The sequence below is a fragment of the Myodes glareolus genome, chromosome 1, assembly GCF_982192425.1.
Source record: "Myodes glareolus chromosome 1, mMyoGla1.1, whole genome shotgun sequence".
In the NCBI taxonomy this organism is placed as follows: Eukaryota; Metazoa; Chordata; class Mammalia; order Rodentia; family Cricetidae; genus Myodes; species Myodes glareolus.
The window spans coordinates 86,367,075-86,389,093 of NC_142026.1; the positions used below are offsets into that span (position 1 = coordinate 86,367,075).

A 22,019-nucleotide genomic window follows, 5' to 3' on the forward strand; every position below is an offset into this window, starting at 1 on the left:
GTCCCGCTCCACTCGGGTGGCTCCTGGAGTCCTTCTAGGGCTGGCCTCTTTCAGAAACCTTGTCTGTGGCTAACAGAGGAGCCTCGGAAATGACCTGAGAGTTCAAACTATTTGTTTCTTACTTCTCGGGAGAAAGCTTTACTTGAAAACAACTTTATTGAGATATAGCTTGCATATAACAAAGTAGGATAAACTCAACTTTGTATATTTTATTTTATTCTTTTGAGACATGGCTTCATGTGGAACAGACTGGTTTTTGTAGTCAAGAATGACCTTGAACTTCTGATTCTCTTGTTTCCATCTCAGGTGCTGGGATTACACCTGAGTGTCCCAGGTGTTCCATCACACCAGGCTTGTTTTCTTTTAAAGAACTAGAGTTTTGCTATATAACTCAGGTTGGCCATAAACTTGGTACCAAGATACCAAGAAATCCTCTTTTCTGAGTGTGGTGGCGCATGCCTTTGGGAGGCAGAGGCAAGCAGATCTCCCTGCATTTGAGGCTAGCCTTGTCTACATAGTGAGATCCTGTCTCAACAAACAAAACAACAAAAAGAAAAAGAAATCCTCTTGCTTCATTCTCCTCAGTTACTTGGCAATTTGTGCTTGTCACTGTGCCCAGTCTACCCATTTTAAAGGTGCACTTTGATGAATTTGGGAAGCTATGTACACATGTGTAACCATCACCACAAGCAAGGCAGAGGACCTTTCTGACTACCAGGTTTTCTGGTGATAGTTCTAGAGATGAATATAAAGCCTCAGGTGTGCTAGGCCAGCAGGCCACTTCCCCACCTCCAGTTAGCATAATGCTTTCTCAAATTATCCACATCCTTGCATGTCAAAAAGCTTGTCTCTTTTTATTGTTGGGTGCCAATCTGTTGAATAGATTACCACAATTTGTTTATCCGCTCACCAGTTGAACACTTAAAGTGTTTCCAGTTTGGGCTCTTCTGGATGAACTGTTATCAAATTGCTAGTATAAACAAACCCAAACTATGAAATTCTCGAAAATTCAATGTCCAACAAGTAAAACTTGGGTGCTCCTCTGGGGTGTCAGAGAACAAACAGTTGATGATCAAGTTGAAGAGCAAGCAACTGACTTTATAAAAAGCAACTACAACTAAGATTGAGGGTTGGGGAAAGGACACTTACACTAAATAAAGAGGGCTGCTGATCAGGCACCTTCACAGCATGGGAAACATGGATTGCAACATCACTGCTAGGACAGAATGATACATACACTAGTTGTTTCATTTTGACAGGGACTGGAATTGAGCCAATAGACTCAAGCCTTTTTTCCTGTCTGCTTTTTGATGGCCTGTCCAGGCATGGAAACAAAGGGCTCTATTTTCAGAGTCAGAAGAACTTTCCTGCGGTGCAGCTTTGGACAGGGGCACATAATCTTGGCGTGTGTGTGTGTGTGTGTGTGTGTGTGTGTGTGTGTGTACCTTAAGAGCTGTTGGAAAGGTAAGTATGTATATTATTTTGTGTCTAGTACCTAAGCAGGACTCAGTGAGCAGATAATATACTTAGAAATCATGTTTAAAAAAATGTTTCTTTAGGAAGCCAGGCTACTTTAGAAGCTTTTAAGCCACATCCATTTCTTCCTCCGTTATTTTCATAAGCATCGAAGAACTGGATTAGGCCAAATCTGAGTAGATTCTAGACGCATATCCCATCAGTCCCAAGGAGCGCTGGATGGCTTCTTTTATCTGTGTCCACTCTCACAGCTCTCTAGTGAACCTGTCTGATCTCCCCAGTGCTTATCCTGGAGCCCTGACTGCGGGTTTTGGGTTCCTTGTAGCCTGGGGGTTTTTATCTGGGACCACTCGGGTCCACGGGTTCCCTCTGCACATATGTGTGCTCTGTGATAGACTAGAAGGGGTATTAGTTGGAACTGGAGGGTATAGGTTTGAATTCTGACTTTATCGTCCCAGCCTTTGGACATCTTTTCCCCATCAACTGCAGGGAACACATTACCTCACTGGGCTGCAACTGGGTTACAGGTTGTAATGCTGCCAGACTGTCTCAACAGATGCGTGCTGACTCTTGATCGCGTGCACTTATTACCCAGGCTTTTTACATTTCCCACAATCTCTGAACTCCCTTGGCTGCTTTTGTAGTTCAGATGAAAGAATCTGCCTTGAGTGCCCCAGGAATCCCTTAGTGGAGAATCAGTCTCGTTCTGAACTAACGCTCATCCTTTAGGAAAGAAGGGCGGGGCTATTTTCGGCTCTCACCTGGGTTCGTGGGGCTTTCCTTAGGTAGGGGGTTTGGGTTTGTTGGGCTGGTCCCGCACGCAAGCTGTAGCTCTCGGGTCCCTCCCCTTACCACAACCTCCTCCTCAACCACCTCAGCCGGTAGCGGGCCCTTTTAGGGGTAGGGGGGCGTCCTTACCGCTTTCATTGATTTACAACTCCCGTGCCGGTTGTAGTCGCCCCCACTCCTCACCCCGCCCCTGACTGTGTCAGCTAGGCTAATTTTCCACTGTCTTCCCTCCGTGGGAGGTGCCCGCTGCCTGTCCCTCCCCCTCAGCTCTGGGCACAGACTCCCAGATGAGCCGGGGGTGAGCTGGGAAGAGGCGGGGCAGTGCTCTGCCGCCTGCTCGGTTTGAATGCAGGCACGCGGCCCCCATTGGGTGAGCGCATCCAGGCGGGGCCAGGTGCGGCATTCCTGCAACCAGGTGTTTCCTTTTGTTTCCCCCCACCACCTCGAAGGCCGCAGCAGGTTTTCCTTGAGCCATTCCAGTTCACCCCCTCCCAGGAAATAAAAAGTGCTTTTTCTGTAAACATTCTCTTTAAGATATTTGGGGGCAAACTGCGGGCCCCGAAGTCAAGCCTGATTGCTTTAAATTTGCGTTTTTATTAAGGAAGGAGATAAAAAGCAGAAACCAGTGAGAACTGGTAATTGTTTTACTGTATACATGTGATATTTGGGATTTTCGAATTAAAAAACACTTGTAACGAAATACTATTCTAAGTAATGTGGCTTTGAAAATGCATTTAAGAAAAAGAAATTTAGGGCTGGAGAGATGGCTCACCCGTTAAAGGCTAGGCTCATAACCAAAAATACAAGAAAAAGAAATTTAGCCATGGTAAATTTAGCCATGTGTTGGTGCTTGCATGCCTTTAACCCCAGCATCCAGCAGGCCATAGCAGTCGGGTCTTTGTGAGTTCAAGGCCAATCTGGTTTATAGGAGTTACAGGACAGTCAGAGTTACATAGTGAGACTCTTTTTATATATATATAGTCAGACCATAATAAAGACCAGACAGCCACTCCTGGCTTTACCTTTTCAATTACACCTGCCAAGCTGGTTATCAGCAGTTTTGTGACATACCAAAAGGGAACAAACGGATTTTCATGGTTTCTTTCCCTGTCTCCTTTTGTTTTCCAGTCCAGAGCACAACCACCAGAAGACACCAGAAGAAAGCCAGTATTGGGGAAACTTGGCACTCTTTTTACCGCTGGAAGGAGAAGGAACACCAGGAACGGGTTAGAGAGTCCCACCAACTCAAATACCAAATCGGCCTCAGCTAAACTCCCTGAAACAGAGAGTGAGAAAAATAAGGCTCAGGGCAGCCAACCAAAGCCATCCAACGCGGGCTCCGGGCAGGAGGCAGAGGGCCAGCCTGCACAGAGCTGTGATCAGACAACCCCCTGCGATGCCGAACTGTCACCTTGCTCCAACAGCAGTGTAGCCCAGTGCCACGACAGTGATTCAGCCCAATTAGAACCTCTGCAGGCAGAGGGAGAGACTTTTCCAAATGCCACCACCGCTGCCAAGGATCTGCATTCCTCACCGGGGAATTGCTCCGGGCAGGAGAGCGCAGAGACGCCTGCCCGCAGTCCGGGGGAGGACGCGTTGCCAGGCGCTGCTGGCCTCCAACCAGCGACAGCGAGGGGTGTGTCGGGGTCGCCGCCTGAGGAGCGCCTCGTGGGAGGACTAGGAGAGGCCCCCGACGGAGCCCCCGGCGTGGGTGCCGAAGCGGGCTCTCTGGGGGCCAACGGGGAAGCAGTTGTGCCAGGTGAGCCTCTCTCCGTGGGTGCGGAGACCAGCTGCACAGCCCGTTCGGTCGACCGCGCGCATCCCTCCAAAGTGCTAACTTTGGACATCTACTTGAGCAAGACTGAAGTGGCGCAGGTGGACGAGCGGGTCCCTATAGCTCCGGGAACAGACGATTGCGACGATTCGGACGACATGGAGAGGAGGTCAAGCGGCCGCCGGTCGGGCAGGCGGAGGAAGTCGCAGAAATCCACGGGCTCCCCGGGCGCAGACACCGTGGCGACCGAGAGCGCGGTCAAGGACGACGCGGTGTTCGACGACGAGGTGGCGCCAGACGCGGCCGCCGAGAACGGCTCGGCTGAAAGGAAAGTGAAATCGGCACACGCGACTCCCGACGCGGGCGCAGTCTCGGCCGCCAGCGCGGAGCCCAAGCCCAGCGCCGGCCCCCGGGGACAGCTCCGAGGCGAGCCGGACCGCGGCAAGCAACTGCCTCCCGCCTCGTCGCCCACCAAGCGGAGGGGTCGCAGCCGCGTTCCCGAGGCGGTGCCCAACCCCGGATCGCGCGCTCCGGCCAAGGAGTCCCCACCCAAGAGGTCACCAACCGCGGCGGACGGCGGGGAGGAGGCGGGCCGTATCGTCCCGCGCGAGCTCACAGTCAGAAGCAGCTCCCTGCTGCCCGAGATCAGGCCGGAGCACAAGAGGGGCCCACTGCCCCACCACTTCGACGGCCGGGGCGACGGGGGACGCAGCCGAGAGTCGGGCAGGGGATCAGGAGCATCCGACGCCGACAGCCTGAAGCCCAGGAACCATTTTGGTGTGGGCAGGTCGACTGTGACCACTAAAGTGACCCTGTAAGTAGCTGCGAAGTCATTCTGGGCAGGTGGCTGCTCAGGGTTGTATGGCTGTCTGTCGACTTTTTTTTTTTTTTTCTGTTGAAAACTTCAAAGAGAGAAGGAGCTGTTTGCAGACCTAAGGTTTAGAGTATAACACATTTGGCAGCCTCCACGGTTAATTCCTGCCTTAATATAAGATCTAAAATCAGTGCAAAAATAAGATATGCCTCGAGGCATGGTGCTTACATAAACAGTAGTGATAAGAATTAACGGCTTGATTTAGCTAATTATATTCTTTATCCAAAGTGTACAGGGGTATTTCAGGGTAGTCCCAGGGAGCCAGCAGTATTTTGAGTTGTGATCCAGTGGCTTTCACATGGGAGACTTCAAGAGAACTTAATGAAGTTAGTACATTGTTGTCCAAAGTAAGTCTAGAGGAAGTCTCTAATAATTCCGCCTTCTGTGATCTAGGGAGCCTGTTGGTATTTTTGCTGCTGGGCTGGAAATAATATCAGATATTGAGATGATCGCTGTTACTGCGGAAAATTACCTAAGTGAAAGGACGCTAAACAACCGACTGCGCCTGTGCTCTCAAGTTTAGCCATTTCACAAGGACTTATTGAGTGCCCTTTGTGCTGTGCTATGGGGGGACATGACTCACACCTCTGATTCAGTCTGTTGCCCTCAACGTTTACGCTCCCCTTGTGGCAGAAAGAAGCTCACAAATCAAATAAAGATGGCCCAAGTACCTTTTGCGCCCTGTACCTCCAGAACAGTTCTCTGGAGGTACAGAGCGAGAAGTCACTCATTTGCTGGAGGCGCCTGGGCTTTGTGCCTTGATGGTAACTGATTTGTGTGGACAAGACAGGGAGGGCTCTCTACGGAACCGATCGTCCCAGCAGGTGATAATTATCGCGTGCTCAATGTTTTCCTACGTTGATTCACACATTGATCATAAAGGCTGATCATTTGCAGCCTTGTTATTTTTTGAACTGAACGGTTTCATTCTGTTTGATTTCTTAAAAGGAGTAAGCGTCGAAACGGGTCTGTTTGGAAGCCAGTGGGGAGAGAGTTGTGCTTAATGAATAACGTTGAACTACCTCACCAGCTGGCATCCTGGAGACCTTTGACATAATCAGATATTTATTCTGTGATGGTAGCGTCAGGAAAGGAACCAGCGTGAATGATGCCCATTATTTGTGGAAGACCAGTGTGAAATGAACACAGAAACCTGCTAAGCCTTGCTGAGAGAAACACAGCAGGACGCTCCACCTGTCGTCCAATCAGAAGACAGCAGTGGAAAAACCAGAAAAGTTACACTGTTGAGGGACTGTAAACAAGCTCGGAAGGGATCTGACATTGGACGTGAGCAAATTGTCTTTTTTTCTCCCTACTGGTCACTTTTAAATTTTTTTTTTTACTTCACCGCTCATTTTATTTAGATTTCTTTAGTACAGTGCCATACACATGATGAACAGGCAAACTATTGAAGTGGAAGATTAAGAATTTTATCTAGTTCTTTGGCTTGTCAGTCTGGCAGGATCTTTCAGACCCATTAGTCCTGTTATGACTGGATTTTAGGCAAAGATATTGACAGACTGTGATTTGGTTCTTTGATGGTCTCACCCTATAGCCCAGGATGGCTCCTAGCTCACTATGTAGCCGAGGCTGGCCTGGAACTCTCAAGACCATTTTGCTACTTTACAGGACTGCAGATGTGAGCCTGGCTTGTGGAGGGTGGGGGGACTTTATCTGATCAAAAAATTAAAAAAAAAAAGAAGCTATATCACCTGAAAAATGATGACTGAATCCTGTTAGAAAAAAAAAATGGTTTCACATTTTTTTTATTGAACACTGACATTATTAAAGGAATATGTTTTAAATAGGGTGGTTCTTCCTTTTATAGCATAGCCTTGGCCCTTTGGACTCCCTCTCACGTCATAATGCAGGCATTACAACACAAATTACAGGAGCCTTCCTTTTAATCAGCCCCAACTGGGTTAATTGCAGAGACTCTTGGTAGCCCAACTTAATGGTAGAGAGTATGAGTTGTAAAGGTGTTTTGATCCCGTGTAAATCTTTAATGAGCAGATATGCTTCCTCCCCTTCAGGGAGCCGTGCGCTCACCGGGAGTGCTTTCCACACACGTCCCAGGATGCACTTTGATGTCCACTTTGGTACTCCTGCTGACTGGCCACATTTTCTTTTTTTTAAAATATTCCCGGTATGTCACCTTTGCTCATTAATTAATTAATTAATACAGCATTCACAAACCCTGTGTGTCTTCTCATCCCACTGGCTCAGATTTCAACCCTGAAGCCTGCTTTTCTGTTTTTGTTTTTTTAAGACAGAGTCTCATTATAGCCCAAGCTGGCCTCTAACTGTGGTTGCCAAAGGTGTTTGTGAACTGATTCTCCTGCCTCCAGATTACAGGCATTGGCCACCAAGTCTGACTTTTATTTGACTTTTAAATTTAAGATGTGAGCTGACAATAAGAAAGCTTGGATACTTAGGAGATAATGGAGAAAGCCGTGCCTACAGGAATTTCTAAACACATATCAGGCTCAGATTTGTAACCCCGGGCTTCTCATATGATCTCTCCGGAGGCTCAAAAGGCCACACTTTCCTGGGGCTCTGAGGTGTGTGATGCCAGTCTGGAGAGCCCGGGATGTTCTTATCTGATAAATCTGATAAAATGAGCTCATTGAACTCTCACTGCCATACACCCATACACCCCTCAACCCTCCTCTAGTCCCCTGCCACCCCACCCCCACCTACAGTGATACTATGGGAAGCAGCTGAGGGCTTATTCAGGTCGGTCTAGTCTGACCCCTAATGGGGAAGCAGGGTAGTATGGTATAAGGTGGTGACAGACAAAGCTCCTGCTTCAGAGGGAGGCCCTGTCACTAGCGGTATGACCTCAGGAGAGTCATTCACCTTCTCTTTCCCTCAGCTTTCTTGCTTTAGAACAGAACTTACAGGTTGTACATGGAGTAAACCAACGTGAGTAACTTGCCGCCGTTACTCGGCAAGCAGTGGTTTTCCTTTACTACAGCCTGAAAGCCCCTCTGCCTGCCCTGAGAAATGCTTCTATAAAATGATTCGTGAAATGGAAAAACGGGAATGATTTAGACTAAAAGCAGCTGTGGGGAGCCTCCTGGTCCTGGAGCCTCTGTTAGCCCTAACTGTAACTCCTCAAGGGGACGTGAAGAGCCTCCTGGTCCTATAGCCTGTTAGCCCTAGTGTAACTCCTCAAGGGGACTTCCAAAAATTCTCTTAACCGTAAGTTTTGGGTGAAATAAAATTAATCCTGCTTTAAATAATTTAGGTGTTTTGTGTTACCTTTTAAGGTACAGATACGAAAGAAACTAGGCCAGAGATGTGAAATAATTTGGCTAAGTTTACACGGATGTTAGTGTGAGAGCCAGGGCCAGGGCTAGGGCCAGCAAATGCCAACAGAACATGTTTTGTTTCGACGAAGAAACACAGTGTACATTCAAAGGCATTATTCCCAGTAGTAAGTAATTAGACCCAAGAAATGTGAATGAGAGGGGAGACTGCCCAAGAGTAAACCAATTATAATCATACAATGGGATTTTACACAAACATTAAAAAAAAACTTTTCAAGGAAAACATTTCAGGGATCTCTAGTTTATGATGGTAACTCATCCTTTTTCTTAGCAAGAGGCCAGCTGCCAAGCCCCGTGATCACAGCAGTTTCTATTCTAATCAAATATTTATGCATCTGAAACCGTCGGGAATGAGGCGGAATGTTGACAGCAGGTTTATGAATGATTTAAAAATACTTTCCAGTTCGGGAGAGACAGCTCAGTTGGTATAAAGTAAGGACCTGAGTCCCTGAGACCCATATAAGAACTGGCCGTGGGAGTGTATGTCTGCAACCTCAACACTCCTAGATCAAGATGGAAGGCGGAGCCAAGAAAATGCCTGGCAGCTCCCAGGCCTGATAGCATGGTGTGTGTGTGTGTGTGTGTGTGTGTGTGTGTGTGTGTGTGTGTGTGCAGTGGTGAACATCTGGAGGCTCTTGCTCAACCAGACAGAGGTGTGACACCCATGATTGTCTTCTGATCACACTCACACACACACACACACACACACACACACACACATATAAAGGTAAAAATATACATATATACTTAACAAATTTCAGATAGTGAACACACATACATCAGAAAAAAAATTTAAGGGGATGAATGGTAGAAACAAAATATCCTAAGAGGCGATACTAGATCAATACATTTTATAATCTACCTTTTAAAGTTTTTTTTTTTAACAACACCTTAGTGGGCTTATAACTGGTTTTTATTTATTTTTTCTTTACCTTTTAGTTATAAAATTTTAATTTAATTTCATGTGTATGGGTGTTTTGCCTGCATGTTTACATGCATACAATGCCCACAGAGGCCAGAAGAGGGCATTAGATTTCCTCTGAAACTGAAGTTTTAGTTGTTTTTGAGTTCCCTTGTGGGTGCTGGGAATCGAACCATCTCGTCTCTCCTCTCCCCAAGCTAGTTTTTAAAAAGATATGAGAAGGTTGGACCGGATGGTTCATGCCTATAATCCCAGCACTTGGGAGGCAGAGGCAGGCTATCTTCAGCCAAGAAGAGAGCTTAAGGCCTGCCTGTACCATAGAGCACCTTGTTCCCCAAAACTAAAGGTGAACAAAACGTTACAATAAAGAAAAATGCATAATTGATGTCTGGGGAACTCATCTACATACTTAAAATATGAGAAAGCATTGAATATTTAAATTTGTTTTAAAGTTCCTTATACCGTGTAATGTCTCCCAGTTCTAGTGCTAATCATTGTGAATGCATATTAATTAATTGCTAGTCACTATGATTGGTGATTAATACTTGGGGAGTCAATAGTTTCTTAGATATATAATCTCTTCTGTCATATGCAGCTAAGATATCCTTTAAAAAGTGCTTTCTAGTATTTGTAGTATTGTTTAAGAAGTTTTGTGGAAAAGTAGATATTCACCTGGGGGATGCAGACTTTGCAGTCTTTCGTCATCTGGCTTATATGTCCCCCTAACACAGGCTGGCTGCTAACTGTCTTTTTGTCTTGGTCTCACAGTCCTGCTAGACCCAAACATGTGGAACTCAATCTGAAAACCCCGAAGACGTCTGACAGTTTGGGAAATGAGCACAGTTCGTTTAGCCAGCCAGTTCACAAAGGAAACACTGCCAACAAAATCTCCTTGTTTGAAAACAAGCGGGCTAATGGTAGCCCCAGACACCCTGACGTCCGTAGCACAAGGAACAATCCTCCCTCTAACAAGACATTCGTTGGGAGGGCTAAGCTAAACTTAGCCAAGAAAGCCAAAGAAATGGAGCAACCTGAAAAGAAAACCGTACCAACCAGCCACCAGAATGGCCTGGTGGCCAAGGAGTCTTCCACAGACACCAAAGGCACGGAAGTCCCTAGCCCTAGAGAAGAGATTCTTCCAGCCTCCGTAGGAGGGGGAGGAGAGCCCACCGAGAATCAGGTCCTCTGCCCTGAGCCTGATCAAAGTGATAAGGCAGATGTGCAATCAGATGCTGCCTGTCCCTCACAGCCAGGGCCCACTGCTCTGGTTCCTGTGAAGGATGCTGAGCTCTCAGGAGAGCACCACTCAGAGGCTGCTGACAGCAAAACCCTTGTTCTTGACAACGTAAGTAATGCTACACAGAACATCCCTGCCGTTCTTAATGCCACAGAGTCCCCCCCAAAGCCACAGGGTGCATTTTCTGACTCAGAACCCACATCTGACTCATCTAGGGAGTTTTCTGTCCTGCCTTCTGCTCCCGTTCCTGAGAACACTCTCCAAGATGGCTGTGTTCAAGTCCCCATCCGCACTATCCCATGCACTGATCTAAAAGTATCCGAAAACTCTAACGAATGTGAGAAAATACCCGTCTCCAAACTTGGTGGAGGAGAAGCCAGCCCCACCTCATCACGAGAGCACAGCCCAGAAACTGTGGGCAATGAGTGTCCATCCAAGGTCCTCGTCCAGGTCCGGTCCTTTGTACTTCCTGTGGAGAGCCCTCAGGATGTGAGCTCTCAGGTCATCTCAGAAAGCTCTGAAGTTAGAGAGGTGCAGTTGCCAAGCTGCCAAAATAACAGACTTGAAGTAGTTTCTGTTGCCCCTTGTGCTCCCCAGCAAGAGGATGTACTTGACACATCACCTGAGCACACCCATTGCAGAGAGGAGCATATGGCACAGTCTCGCCTACACATCACACAGCCAGAACCTGAGAAGGCTCTGCCTGTCCAGCCTCAAAGTCAGAGCAGAGGGACAGCCCTGACAGGCGAGTTCAGCTCCACCCACTCTCCTAGCACCAAAAGTCATTCAGAAAGTCCCCAAAGACCAGGACAAAATGTTACCAGCCAGAATACCCCTACCAGTCTTTTAAACACTTCTGCTACTAGTGATGATAGTGTCTTTGATTCTTCTTCTGATATGGAAAAATTCACCGAAATTATTAAAAATATGGAGAGCACAGTATGTGTGCCCCAGAAGAAAAAGAAGGCCAGGATCCCAAACTCTCCAGCCCCTCACTTCGCCATGCCTCCAATTCACGAGGACAGTTTGGAAAAGGTGTTTGATCCCAACGTGTTTACCATCGGCTTGGGGAAGAAGAAGGAGAGCCAGTCAGAAATGTCACCTGCTTTGCATTTGATGCAGAACCATGATCCCATGTCCAAACTGAGAGCAAAGCGTGCATCCACTGAGCAGAGTGTCCTCTTCAAGTCCTTGCACGCTAACACTAACGGGAAGAGTGAGCCTCAGATAACTTCAGACGTAAACGACAAAGAGAACAGGGACATCACCAACGGTGGAATTAAGAGGTCAAGGCTAGAAAAAAGCACACTTTTCTCAAGCATGCTTTCTTCTCTGCCTCAAGACAAAATCTTTTCTCCCTCTGTGACATCAGTCAACACGATGACCACATCTTTTAGCACTTCCCAGAACAGATCTGTATCTCAGGCTTCCGTGGTAGAGCCCAGGAAGGAGGGTGACCCGCCCTGTGGCTCAGACAAAGAGCAACCGCATCTCACACCTCTCAGCTCCTTAAAGGTCTTCAATTTCAACTCATCAACTACATCTCATCCGAGTTTGAAAAGTCCAGGCCATATGGAAAAGAACTTGCAGAAAGAAGAGATCAAGGAAGACCTGAGTTCTCGGAGCAACCTACCCTTGCCAGAGTACAGACTTTCTGACTTACCCAAACTGAAGAACACTGATGATACAGAAAAGACCAACCTCGTCGAGAGTGTTCTCAAGTCCAATGTGCAGAACATCGGGGCCACTGACACGGACTTCTTGGGCCTTTTCAAATCCAGCCGCTATGACCCAGGCCTTTCATTTTCTGGAATGTCATCAGCAGATCCTCTGGTAAGTACCAGCTGTGATTTAGTTGCAGTGTTTCTAAACCTAGGCGGCAGTGAGAGGCTCGGGCTGGGTTTGACAGGTGGATGTGTGCAATAGCTCCCTGTTTGTTCACCTCGTACTTTTGTTTCATTTGATTTGTTTGTTGTTGGCGTTGTTTTGTTGTTTTGTTTTGAGACAGCTCGTTCCTTGGAACGAGCTCTGTAGACCAGGCTGGCCTCGAACTCAGAGATCCACCTGCCTCTGCCTCCCAGTGCTGGGATTAAAGGAGTGTTCCACTACCACCCGGCTTTTTTCTCTTTTTTTATTTTTCTTTTCTTTCTTTTTTTTCCCCACTAAGTGCTTTTAAATATGTGTACAAGAACTCCGAGGTTCCACGAAAAAAGACACCAAGACACTCCATCATAAGATATTTGTGGTCCAGCAGGGAGAATAAGTTACATGTCTCAAGGCATTTGCAGATGTCTATGTTGTCCTGCGAGAAGTATTGAATAGCTGCTTTGAGAGTTCAGAGACCTAGGAGACCCATTTCTTTCTCTGTTAAAACACTCAGGGCTGTATTTAGAATCTGGAAGATGTGTGAAACAACTTCCTCTATTTGCAAGGGCCCCACCCAGCCAAAGGATGTCCTCTTCTTCCTCCTGCTGGCTGTGAGGTTTCACTCCTTCCTCCATAAACGGCAGGGCTTATCCTGGTTAGTTGGGAAAGTACCTAAATAGGAACTCAAGTTTAGAGCATAAAGTTTGGTTTGCATGGGTCCTTCCCCACCCCATGAAATAGAAATTACAACTTCACTTTCTTCCTCTCTGATCTGGCTGCCTTTCTCTTTGCTGGTGCCTAAGACTGAATTAAGAGCCTTTTGTGCCTTGCATTGCCGCTGCTGAACCGCTCACCAGTCCAGGAGGTGTTTTCATGCTGCGTTGTGCCCTTCGGCTTCCAAGCTTGCTGTTTAAGTTGAGGGTGATTATGCATGTAACTTGCTTTTCAGTGGCCCAGCTGGGAGCCAGCTGCCAGGCAAGGGGAGACATGACCACAGGAAAGACCTGGCACCCTCCTGTATCTGAGCAGAGTGCTGTAGCAGCGGTGCATTGGGATGGCTTTTGCTATAACCCCATCATGGACTGTAGTTTGGAGACTGTTGAAAACTAATATAGTTGACTAGCTATGATAAAGCATGTCTGCAATCACAGCACTCAGGAGGCTGAGGCAGGGAGAGGGAAAGTTCAGACGCCTGCCTGAACTGTATAGCAAGGTTGTCTAACACGCATACATGCACGCACGTGCACACATACAGGTTTTCAGCAGTACTACATGCAGATCCTTTTGTATGGATTTTGTGAACTGTAGGGTTCAAGCTTTTAGTGTTAGGACCCACTTTATTTTTGGTTTTTTGTTTGTTTGTTTTGTTTTTTAAGACAGGTAGGTGTTCTCTATAGTTTTGGAGTGTGTCCTGGAACTAGCTCTTGTAGACCAGGCTGGCCTCGAACTCACAGAGATCCGCCTGTCTCTGCCTCCCTGAGTGCTGGGATTAAAAATGTGCGTGACCACTGTCCGGCTAGGACCCACTTTCTTTTAAAGTTTGAGAACTCCAAAGAACTTTATTCATTTGGGCAGTGTATCTGTATTAGAACTTGTTCCTGGCAGCTTAGACCACCAGAAAGCAGACAAGACATGCAGGTCCTGTAGCCTTCAGAGTGATGACATACCTTGCAGAGAAAAAGACCAGAAACGTATAGAACCTTTTGTTACTATGAAAATAGCTTTGAATTCGTGGGGCACCATGAAAGGTTCCTGAGGACAAACCTCCCCTGTCTCCCCTACTCCCACCACCACCCATGCCCTCCCCCAGCACTGAGGAATGAGCCCAGAGCTACACACATGCCTGTTAATCTCTCCAGCCCCTTTTTTACTTACAGTCTCAGTAACTTACCCAGGCTTTATGTGTTCTTTATGCTTAAGTCTTTGCATGGAACTAGTGTGTAGACCTAGACTTCTGGGGCATCTTCATCACCCTTTGACAATCTACCTGTACCACATAGAAATTCTAACTTTTTTCTCAAAAAAACAATGTCTCTCATGGAACAAAATTTCTGCCTGTCTGTTTCCCATTCATTATGCCTTTGTTCCTGTTAACTATTCTTAGATTAGTTATTGTTTGGCATTAAGCAAACAGAATCTGATTTTTGTTTGTTCTCGTTTTTGTTTTTCAAGACAGGGTTTCTCTGTGGCTTTGGAGCCTGTCCTGGAGCTAGCTCTTGTAGATCAGGCTGGCCTCAGAGATCTACCTGCCTCTGCCTCCTGAGTGCTGGGATTAAAGGCGTGAGCCACCACCGCCTGGCAAATCTGATTTTTAAAAATAGGTTTTCTTGGGTTGGGAAATGGCCCAGTTGTTAAGGCAGTTGCTGTGCAAACTGCAGGCATGAGGACTGGTTGGATCCCCAGAACCCATGAAAATGGTGTGTGTGTGTGTGTGTGTGTGTGTGTGTGTGTGTGACCCACCTGTAATTCCAGTGCTGTGAAGGGCAGAGACAAGGTCTCCAGAGCAAACCTGTTAGCTACATTAGTCCTTTTGGTGAGCTGTGGATTCAGTTGAGAGACCGTGCCTCAATATCTAAGGAGATATATAAAATGATACATGACAACTCCCAAAGTCAATCTCAAGTCTCCACACTTACAAACACATGTGTTCTCATATACATAAACACACATGCACATCTCACACACACACACACACACACACACACACACACGAAACAGGAAAAAGTAGTTTCTCTCCGAAGTCAAGTCAGACAGCACGGAAGAAGAAAAAAGAGTTTTCCTGACTTCTAGGTGTTTTACAATTTTTTTCAAAATGTCTTTCTTTGGGTCTTAGGCTTTGCTGATTGTAGTTTATATTTAACATATTCCTTGGCTTTTGTTTTAAATTTTAGGTTTTTCCTGCAGCTGACTTCTCACTTATGCATACAACAAATCAGCACATGCTCTTTTCCTTTCCAATAATCCAGCGGTGGGGCGGGGTGGCTTGCTCAGACCCCGTGGTCATAGTCCACTGGTGTGAGGCAAGAGGGGGAAGATCAAAGGCAGGCCTTGGGAGAGGCTTCCTGGCTAGCCTGGAAGTAGCCCCTGTTTTGTAATATTTTTACGTGTATAATTATTATTTTATTATCTTACACATTACGGGTTTTACTGGTCTTGTCAGGTGATCTTGAAAATGATTACGTCTGAAGCCATATAAAAAGGCACTTTGTCCATCAAAACAGGGGAGATTAAAAATACCATGTGCAGGACTGCTGAGGTGGCTCAGTGATTAAGAGCACTGGTTGTTGTTGCAGAGGACCCGAGTTCAATTCCCTACAAATGCATGGTAGCTCACAACCATCTGTAGCTCCAGTTCCAGGGGAGCTAACACCCTTTTCTGACTTCTATGGACACATGGTACACACACATGCGTGCAGGGAAAACATTCATACATATTAAAAAATAAGTCTTCATTTAAAAATCGCATGCCATGTATATTGTGAAATATATTATACCTCCTCTTTTTTCCTTTTTTTCTTGCTGTCCTGGGGATTGAACCCACAGCCTTGCACATGCTAGGTGAGTGTCCTACCATTGTGCCACATCCCTGGCCCTCATTTTATTTATTTATTTTTTTGTTTTGATACGAAGAAGTCTCGCTAAATATGCACTCTGTAACCTAGGCAGTCCTTGGGTTTATGATCCTCTTGCCTCATCCTTTCTTGTAGCTGCACTTGCAAGGAAGTGCTCCTGGGCCCTGCCGTGCATACTTTCCTTTAGACCAGTACTTGTTATGTGATGGGGAAGTTACTGTGACATCACAGTGTTTGTAGATCCAAGGAGGGTGTGCATATGAACACATCAAACCCACTTACTTCTTTCTAAATAAATAACTAATCTATTCAATTCTTTATTTTTTTTTTAATTTGAGAATATTCAGGTTCTTTGAAGTAAACACAGTTTGTTCTTATTTGGTGAACTGATATAAAGCACAGTTTTGACTTTTGGGCCCTGAATTTTCTAATATTGTTGGAAATACCCAAGACATATAAATGAGTAGAAGCTATAAGGGAAAATTTGTTTAGAAAATCTTGTAATTCAATCATGTAAATTCAAAGAGAACACTGACGTAACTTGAGAGTTAAAGCGAGATATTCTGCTTTGGTACTGGTAAATGGTGAAGTAAATCTGTTCTGACCGAAGGGACCTCAGGTGGAGAAAGACAGCTGCTTTGTAATGCTGTGATTGTTTACTGTCTTTTCATTCCTTTGATTGCAGACTCTTAGAGGAAGTGCACACAGTAAGCTCAATCCACGGCCTGGGAAGGTAAGGCTATTTTCATTTCTGGTCCAGGTTCTTTCTTGGTCTGATAAAGGGAGACAAACTTGTTCAACATCCATTTTCTTGCAGATTGTGATATTCAGTGAGCCCGACGTCTCCGACGAGTGCATTGAGGTGTTTGGCGACATGAAGGACTGCAGCTCTTGGAGCCTCTCTCCGGTGATAGTTGTGAAAGTTGTCAGAGGATGGTAAGAGTGCCCTGCAGCTCCAGCTGACAGTGGGTGTTAGAATGCATTGCAGCTGACAGTGGGTGCTAGGGCACCCTGCAGCTGCTGCTGACAGTGGGTGTTACGGTGCCCTGCAGCCGACAGTGGGGGTTAGAGTGCATTGCAGCTGCAGCTGACAGTGGGTGATAGAGCAACCTGCAGCTGCAGCTTACCTCAATTACTATTTGAACCTCACTGCTTACTTATGAGTGAGTCTTTGTCAGCATAAATGACTTAAAGCATTGTTGGTGGTAAGATAAGAAACGAGTGCCTAACACATGGTTTTGATTAGAAAAATGACATGTTTATGATAAACAAATCAGAAACATACAGTAGGACAAACCTACTTTCTTCGTGTATCTCCACATAATGTTGCTTTGGGTATACTGGGGCCCGTCATGTGGCTTTGACTCATGAGTATCGAATGAGGTTGGTAAGAATTGCATTTGGGAGCTGGTGCAGTGACTCAGCAGGAAGAGCACCCACAGCTCTTCGAGAGAACCTGGGTGTGGTTCCCAGCACCTGTATCTTTTGACTCAACACAGTAACTCCAGGTCCATGGAGGTCCACATCCCCTGCTGACCTCTGCCAATGCTGCATGCACACAATGCCCAGACATACTTGCAGGCGAAACACAGCACAAAATCCAAACATGTAAAAATAAGTAAATCTTTTTTTTTTTAATATTTATTTATTTATTATGTATACAATATTCTGCAGGCCAGAAGAAGGCACCTCATTACAGATGGTTGTGAGCCACCATGTGGTTGCCGGGAATTGAACTCAGGACCTTTGGAAGAGCAGGCAATACTCTTAACCACTGAGCCATCTCTCCAGCCCCAAAAAATAAGTAAATCTTTTTAAGGCATGTTAAAAGCCTATAAGCAAAGCTGGATGTGGTAGTCATGTCTTTAATCCCAGCACTCAGGAAGCTAAAAAGAGAGTTACTCAGAGTTCCCAGCCTTGTGTATCATGACCTAGTCTCAAACACACACATGCACGCATGCGTGCGCTCATGCATCACAAAGCTGGCAAGTTAGTTGGTGAGTGGAGGTGCTCCCCTCAAAGCTGGAGGAGCTGAGTTCCAGTCCTAGGACACACATGATGCTGGAAGAGCACTGCCCCGACTTGCGTGTCTTAGTTCATGTGCACAGGCCCATACGAAGAAAGTAAATTTAAAAAGTTGAGATAAGATCTCACTATATATGCTGGACTCGCCCAAACTCAGAGATTAATCTACCTGTCTTTGCTTCCTAAGTGCTGGGATTAAAGGCATACACCACCACACCTAGACAATTATTTAAAAAGTAAATAAAATAAGCGAAGCACTGGAGAGGTAGAGACAGGCAGGGCAGGCAGATCTCTGAGTTCAAGACCAGTTCTCTGGTCTACAGAATGAGTTCCAGGAAAACCAGAGTTACACAGAGAAACGCCCGCCCCCCCCCCACACACACCTTTTTTTTTTCCGGGACAGGGTTTCTCTGTGTAACAGTAACAGTCTTGGCTATCTGGGAACTCACTTTGTAGATCAAGCTGGCCTTGAACTCACAGAGATTTGCCTGTGTGCCACCACCGCCTGGCCAGAAGCTCTGTCTTGGAAAACCAAAATAAATAAACAAACCAAACAAATTTCCAGGGAAAGATAAATAAATTTCTGACAGTTCAGTGATACATTAACTTAAATTTTTAAGAGATTATAGCAGTTTCTTCCTTTTTTCTTTCTTTATTTTTTCCTTTTGTCTTTTTAAGACAAGGTTTCACTGTGTAGCCCTAGCTGTCCTGGAACTCTGTAGACTGGCCTCAAACTCAGAGGTCCACCTGCCTCTGTCTCCCGAGTGCTAGGATTAAAGGCTTGTGCCGCCACTGCCTGGCTACCTTTACAGTTTCTAACATTTTTTTTTTAAATAGTTGAGTTGTTTCTCAGAAATTCATAGGAAGTTCAGTAAAGAAGAATAACTGCGAACAAAATCAGAATATCATGTTTGTCTTCACTGCACACATCTACACCTTGCTGAGGTCAAGGTGGCGGGCATTGAGCAAAATCAGAATATCATGTTTGTCTTTACTGCATACATCCATCCACACCAGGCTGAGGTCAAGGTGGCAGGCATTAAACATTTATGAGTCATCTGGGGATTGACCTCACACATGCAAGACGAGGCAAGAACTCAGCCACTGAGCTGGATCCCCAGCTACCTTTTTATATTTTGAAACATCATTTTGCCTCAGCGTCTGAAGTATCTGGAATGACAGATATATACCACCAGATCTGGCTATGGCCTAAAAGGTTAGCCATGCGTTTTTAAGTCTCCATCTGACTAGTTATACAACATCTTTTCTAAGAGGGCATTTAATATTTTAATATGTGTTTTTAAATAGCAAAGCTATTCACTGGAAGAGTAAAATGTCCTTTCCTTATCAAATTAGAAGACTGGATATTATGCTAGAAACAAAGTTTGCCAGACAGTTGTGTAGGAGAGTTATTGTCTCCTTTGCAACCTTTTTTGTCTTGTTTTGATGATCTACTTTTTAATAACATGTTTGTGTGGGGTAGGTTGGTGGGTAGGTGGGTATTTGTGAGGGCTTATGCATGTGAGTGCAGGTGCCCATGGAGTCCAGAGGCATCAGATCCCTTGGAACTGGAGATAACAGGTGCTGCTGGGAGTCAAAATGCAAGAGCAGTCCTCACTCTTAGCCACTGAGCCATCTTTCCAACCCTTTGAGCAGCACTTAACAGCTTTGTGAAGGTGTGAGCCCTCACTATTTGCTGTACCGTTTTTCCTAGTACTGTGTGGTTGCTGGGAGAATCTTTCAAAAGTACATATATGTTAACTATATATATATATATTTCTTTGTATCGGTCTATCCATTGATTCAACTGTATACATCACAATCCCTTTAAGAGAAACATGTGGTAATATACATGGAAAGGGAAAGCTCACCCAGAGAGCACCTATGATCACCGGTCAGTCTTCACTGTCAAGTCCATGACCATGCGCAGTGATAACGCGAACATTCTGCAAAGCACCTATATAGTTTTCTACTTATCTGAGACTTGATAAAACCCAGTGAGACTGGTCTTAGGGAGAGCATACACTATTTCTAGTTGATGTACAGTGTGACTTAGCCAGGTTAAAAAAATCACACCTGCCTCACTGTGATGGATAACGGCATTCTGTGTTTTGTTCTCAGCTGGATTTTGTATGAGAAAGCCAATTTTGAAGGGAACTCTATCGCTCTAGAAGAAGGTGAATTGGAACTCTCTCATCTCTGGAGCATGGAGGATATTTTGGATGAAGAAGCTGAGCCTGATAAACCTGCAGTAATTGGTTCCATCAGACATGTGGTTCAGGTTGGTTATGGGAAATGTGGACTTCATTCAGTACAGGGATATGGGTGTCAGAAATAATTTTACTTAAAGGGACTCCTCATTTTGTGAAATGAATGGGAAAATATTTGATAGATACTCTTTGGATATGTGTTCTATGATGTAAATATTTGTATGCCATGAATTAACTAGAATAGAAAAGAAACATTCTAATCATTGGATATTTTTCATGATCAATCTCTTAGGTAAGATTTCGCTCTGGCTTCCACTGACATCCCAAAGGAGCCCTTTGCTGAGTAACCTGCCTGGGATGAATTCTCTATGAACAGCCTGGTTTTTTTCTTTAGATTTATTTTATTTTTTTTTAATTTGTCTGTGTGCCTACATGTGTGTCTGCAAATATATGCACAGGTGTCCATGGAGGCAAGAAGAGGGTTTTTGGGATAGCTGGAGCTGGAGTTCCAGTTAGTTGTGATCCAGTGGTGTGGCTGCTGGGATATGAACTCTGGTCCTCTGGTATTACAGCAAGTGCTCTAACTGCTGAGCCATCTTTCCAGTCCCTTGCTTAGATTTTTGATGGCTGCATGAAGTTCTGCTTTCCTTGAGGCATTTAAGGATATCTCACTTTGGAAAGGCAATCTAGAAATAGTTTAGCTGATAGCTCAACTCAGGTTTTATGTGGTTTTAAAAATATTATTTGACTCTGTGTGTGTGTGTCTTTGCTGCATGGCTGCCATTAAGTGAGCCTGCATTATTTGTATGCATTTCCATGGTGTTCAGGCTCGTTGTAGGCCCAAAGCCTTGAACCCCGAGCCCAAATAAATCTTCCTTCCAAACAACAAAAACCCAGGTTTCTTTGAGATATTTGAGGTTCATTTACAGAGGTGGGTAGAAGTTCCTGTTTATTTTTTGAGGAGGAGGGTATTGTCAACATCTTCCTTTGTAAACACGTAATGTCTGGCATCTTAAAAATGAAAGATGAGATAACTTTATACCATAGACATAGATGCTGTAGATTGCAGTAGAAAAACGTGGACGGTTCTAGGGTGCGATAAGGGAGAGTGGAAAACAGCTTTTGGCAGAGAGAAATGCTGCCAACTTCCTGGATCAGTTTTTCTTACTGTTTTGTTTGCTTTAAGACAGCCTTGTGTAGCTCAGGCTAGCCCTGCACTATTTTCTGATCGTCCCTCTTCCACTTCATGTGCTGAGATCACAGGGGTAGCCCACCACCCCCCTAGTCAACATTTCTGAGCGACTTAGGTAGCCCACCACACCCCTGACCAACATTTCTGAGCAACTTAGGTGATGATCATTATTTATCTGTTAGTGGGGTTAACACAATCTGGCTGTGTAGCTCAGGCTCTCTGAAGTTGCAGCAATCCTCCTGCCTCTGGATGTCCCTAGCCTCCAGAATTATAGGCATCACCACCAAAGCCAGTTTAATTTTTAAGTAGAATACATAGTGCGATAAGCCACATAAAATATGAGGAACACTATTATTTTATGTGTATGAGTATTTTGCCTCCATATAATCTGTGCACCACATGGTCCAGTGTTGGAGTTGGAGCCTTCAGGTCAGTACTGGGAATCGAACTGGACTACAAGTGTTCTTAACCTCTGACCCAGCTCACCAGCTCTGAGGAACACTATTCTAACATGTCTTCTCAGTGGAATATTTTGCATATGTTTTACATTTACATAACACACACATATAAGTTATATGTGTGTAATTTATGTTATATATGTACACACATTAAAGTATATATATTACAACAGACACACCTACATTTTGATACACCCAAGGGCATGAAACAGTGGCAAGAATGAAGAGAGCTATGAAGTGCCATGGGTGCATTTTTTTTTCTACATGTTGAGCCAAACCAAAGTCACAGTCA

At 45.3% G+C, this 22,019-nt stretch overlaps 1 protein-coding gene across 2 annotated transcripts in view; it reads left to right on the top strand.

Annotated features, from left to right (window-relative positions):
• Window positions 1-22,019, top strand: part of Crybg1 (crystallin beta-gamma domain containing 1) — a 200,035-nt gene that overhangs the window by 139,395 nt on the left and 38,621 nt on the right. For both annotated transcript variants that reach the window (XM_085691001.2, XM_048425019.3), the window contains 5 exons: window positions 3,394-4,853; window positions 9,936-12,237; window positions 16,528-16,575; window positions 16,660-16,778; window positions 19,989-20,148. In XM_085691001.2, the coding sequence (XP_085547127.2) occupies window positions 3,394-4,853; window positions 9,936-12,237; window positions 16,528-16,575; window positions 16,660-16,778; window positions 19,989-20,148 (4,089 nt within the window). The remainder of the gene's footprint in view (window positions 1-3,393; window positions 4,854-9,935; window positions 12,238-16,527; window positions 16,576-16,659; window positions 16,779-19,988; window positions 20,149-22,019) is intronic.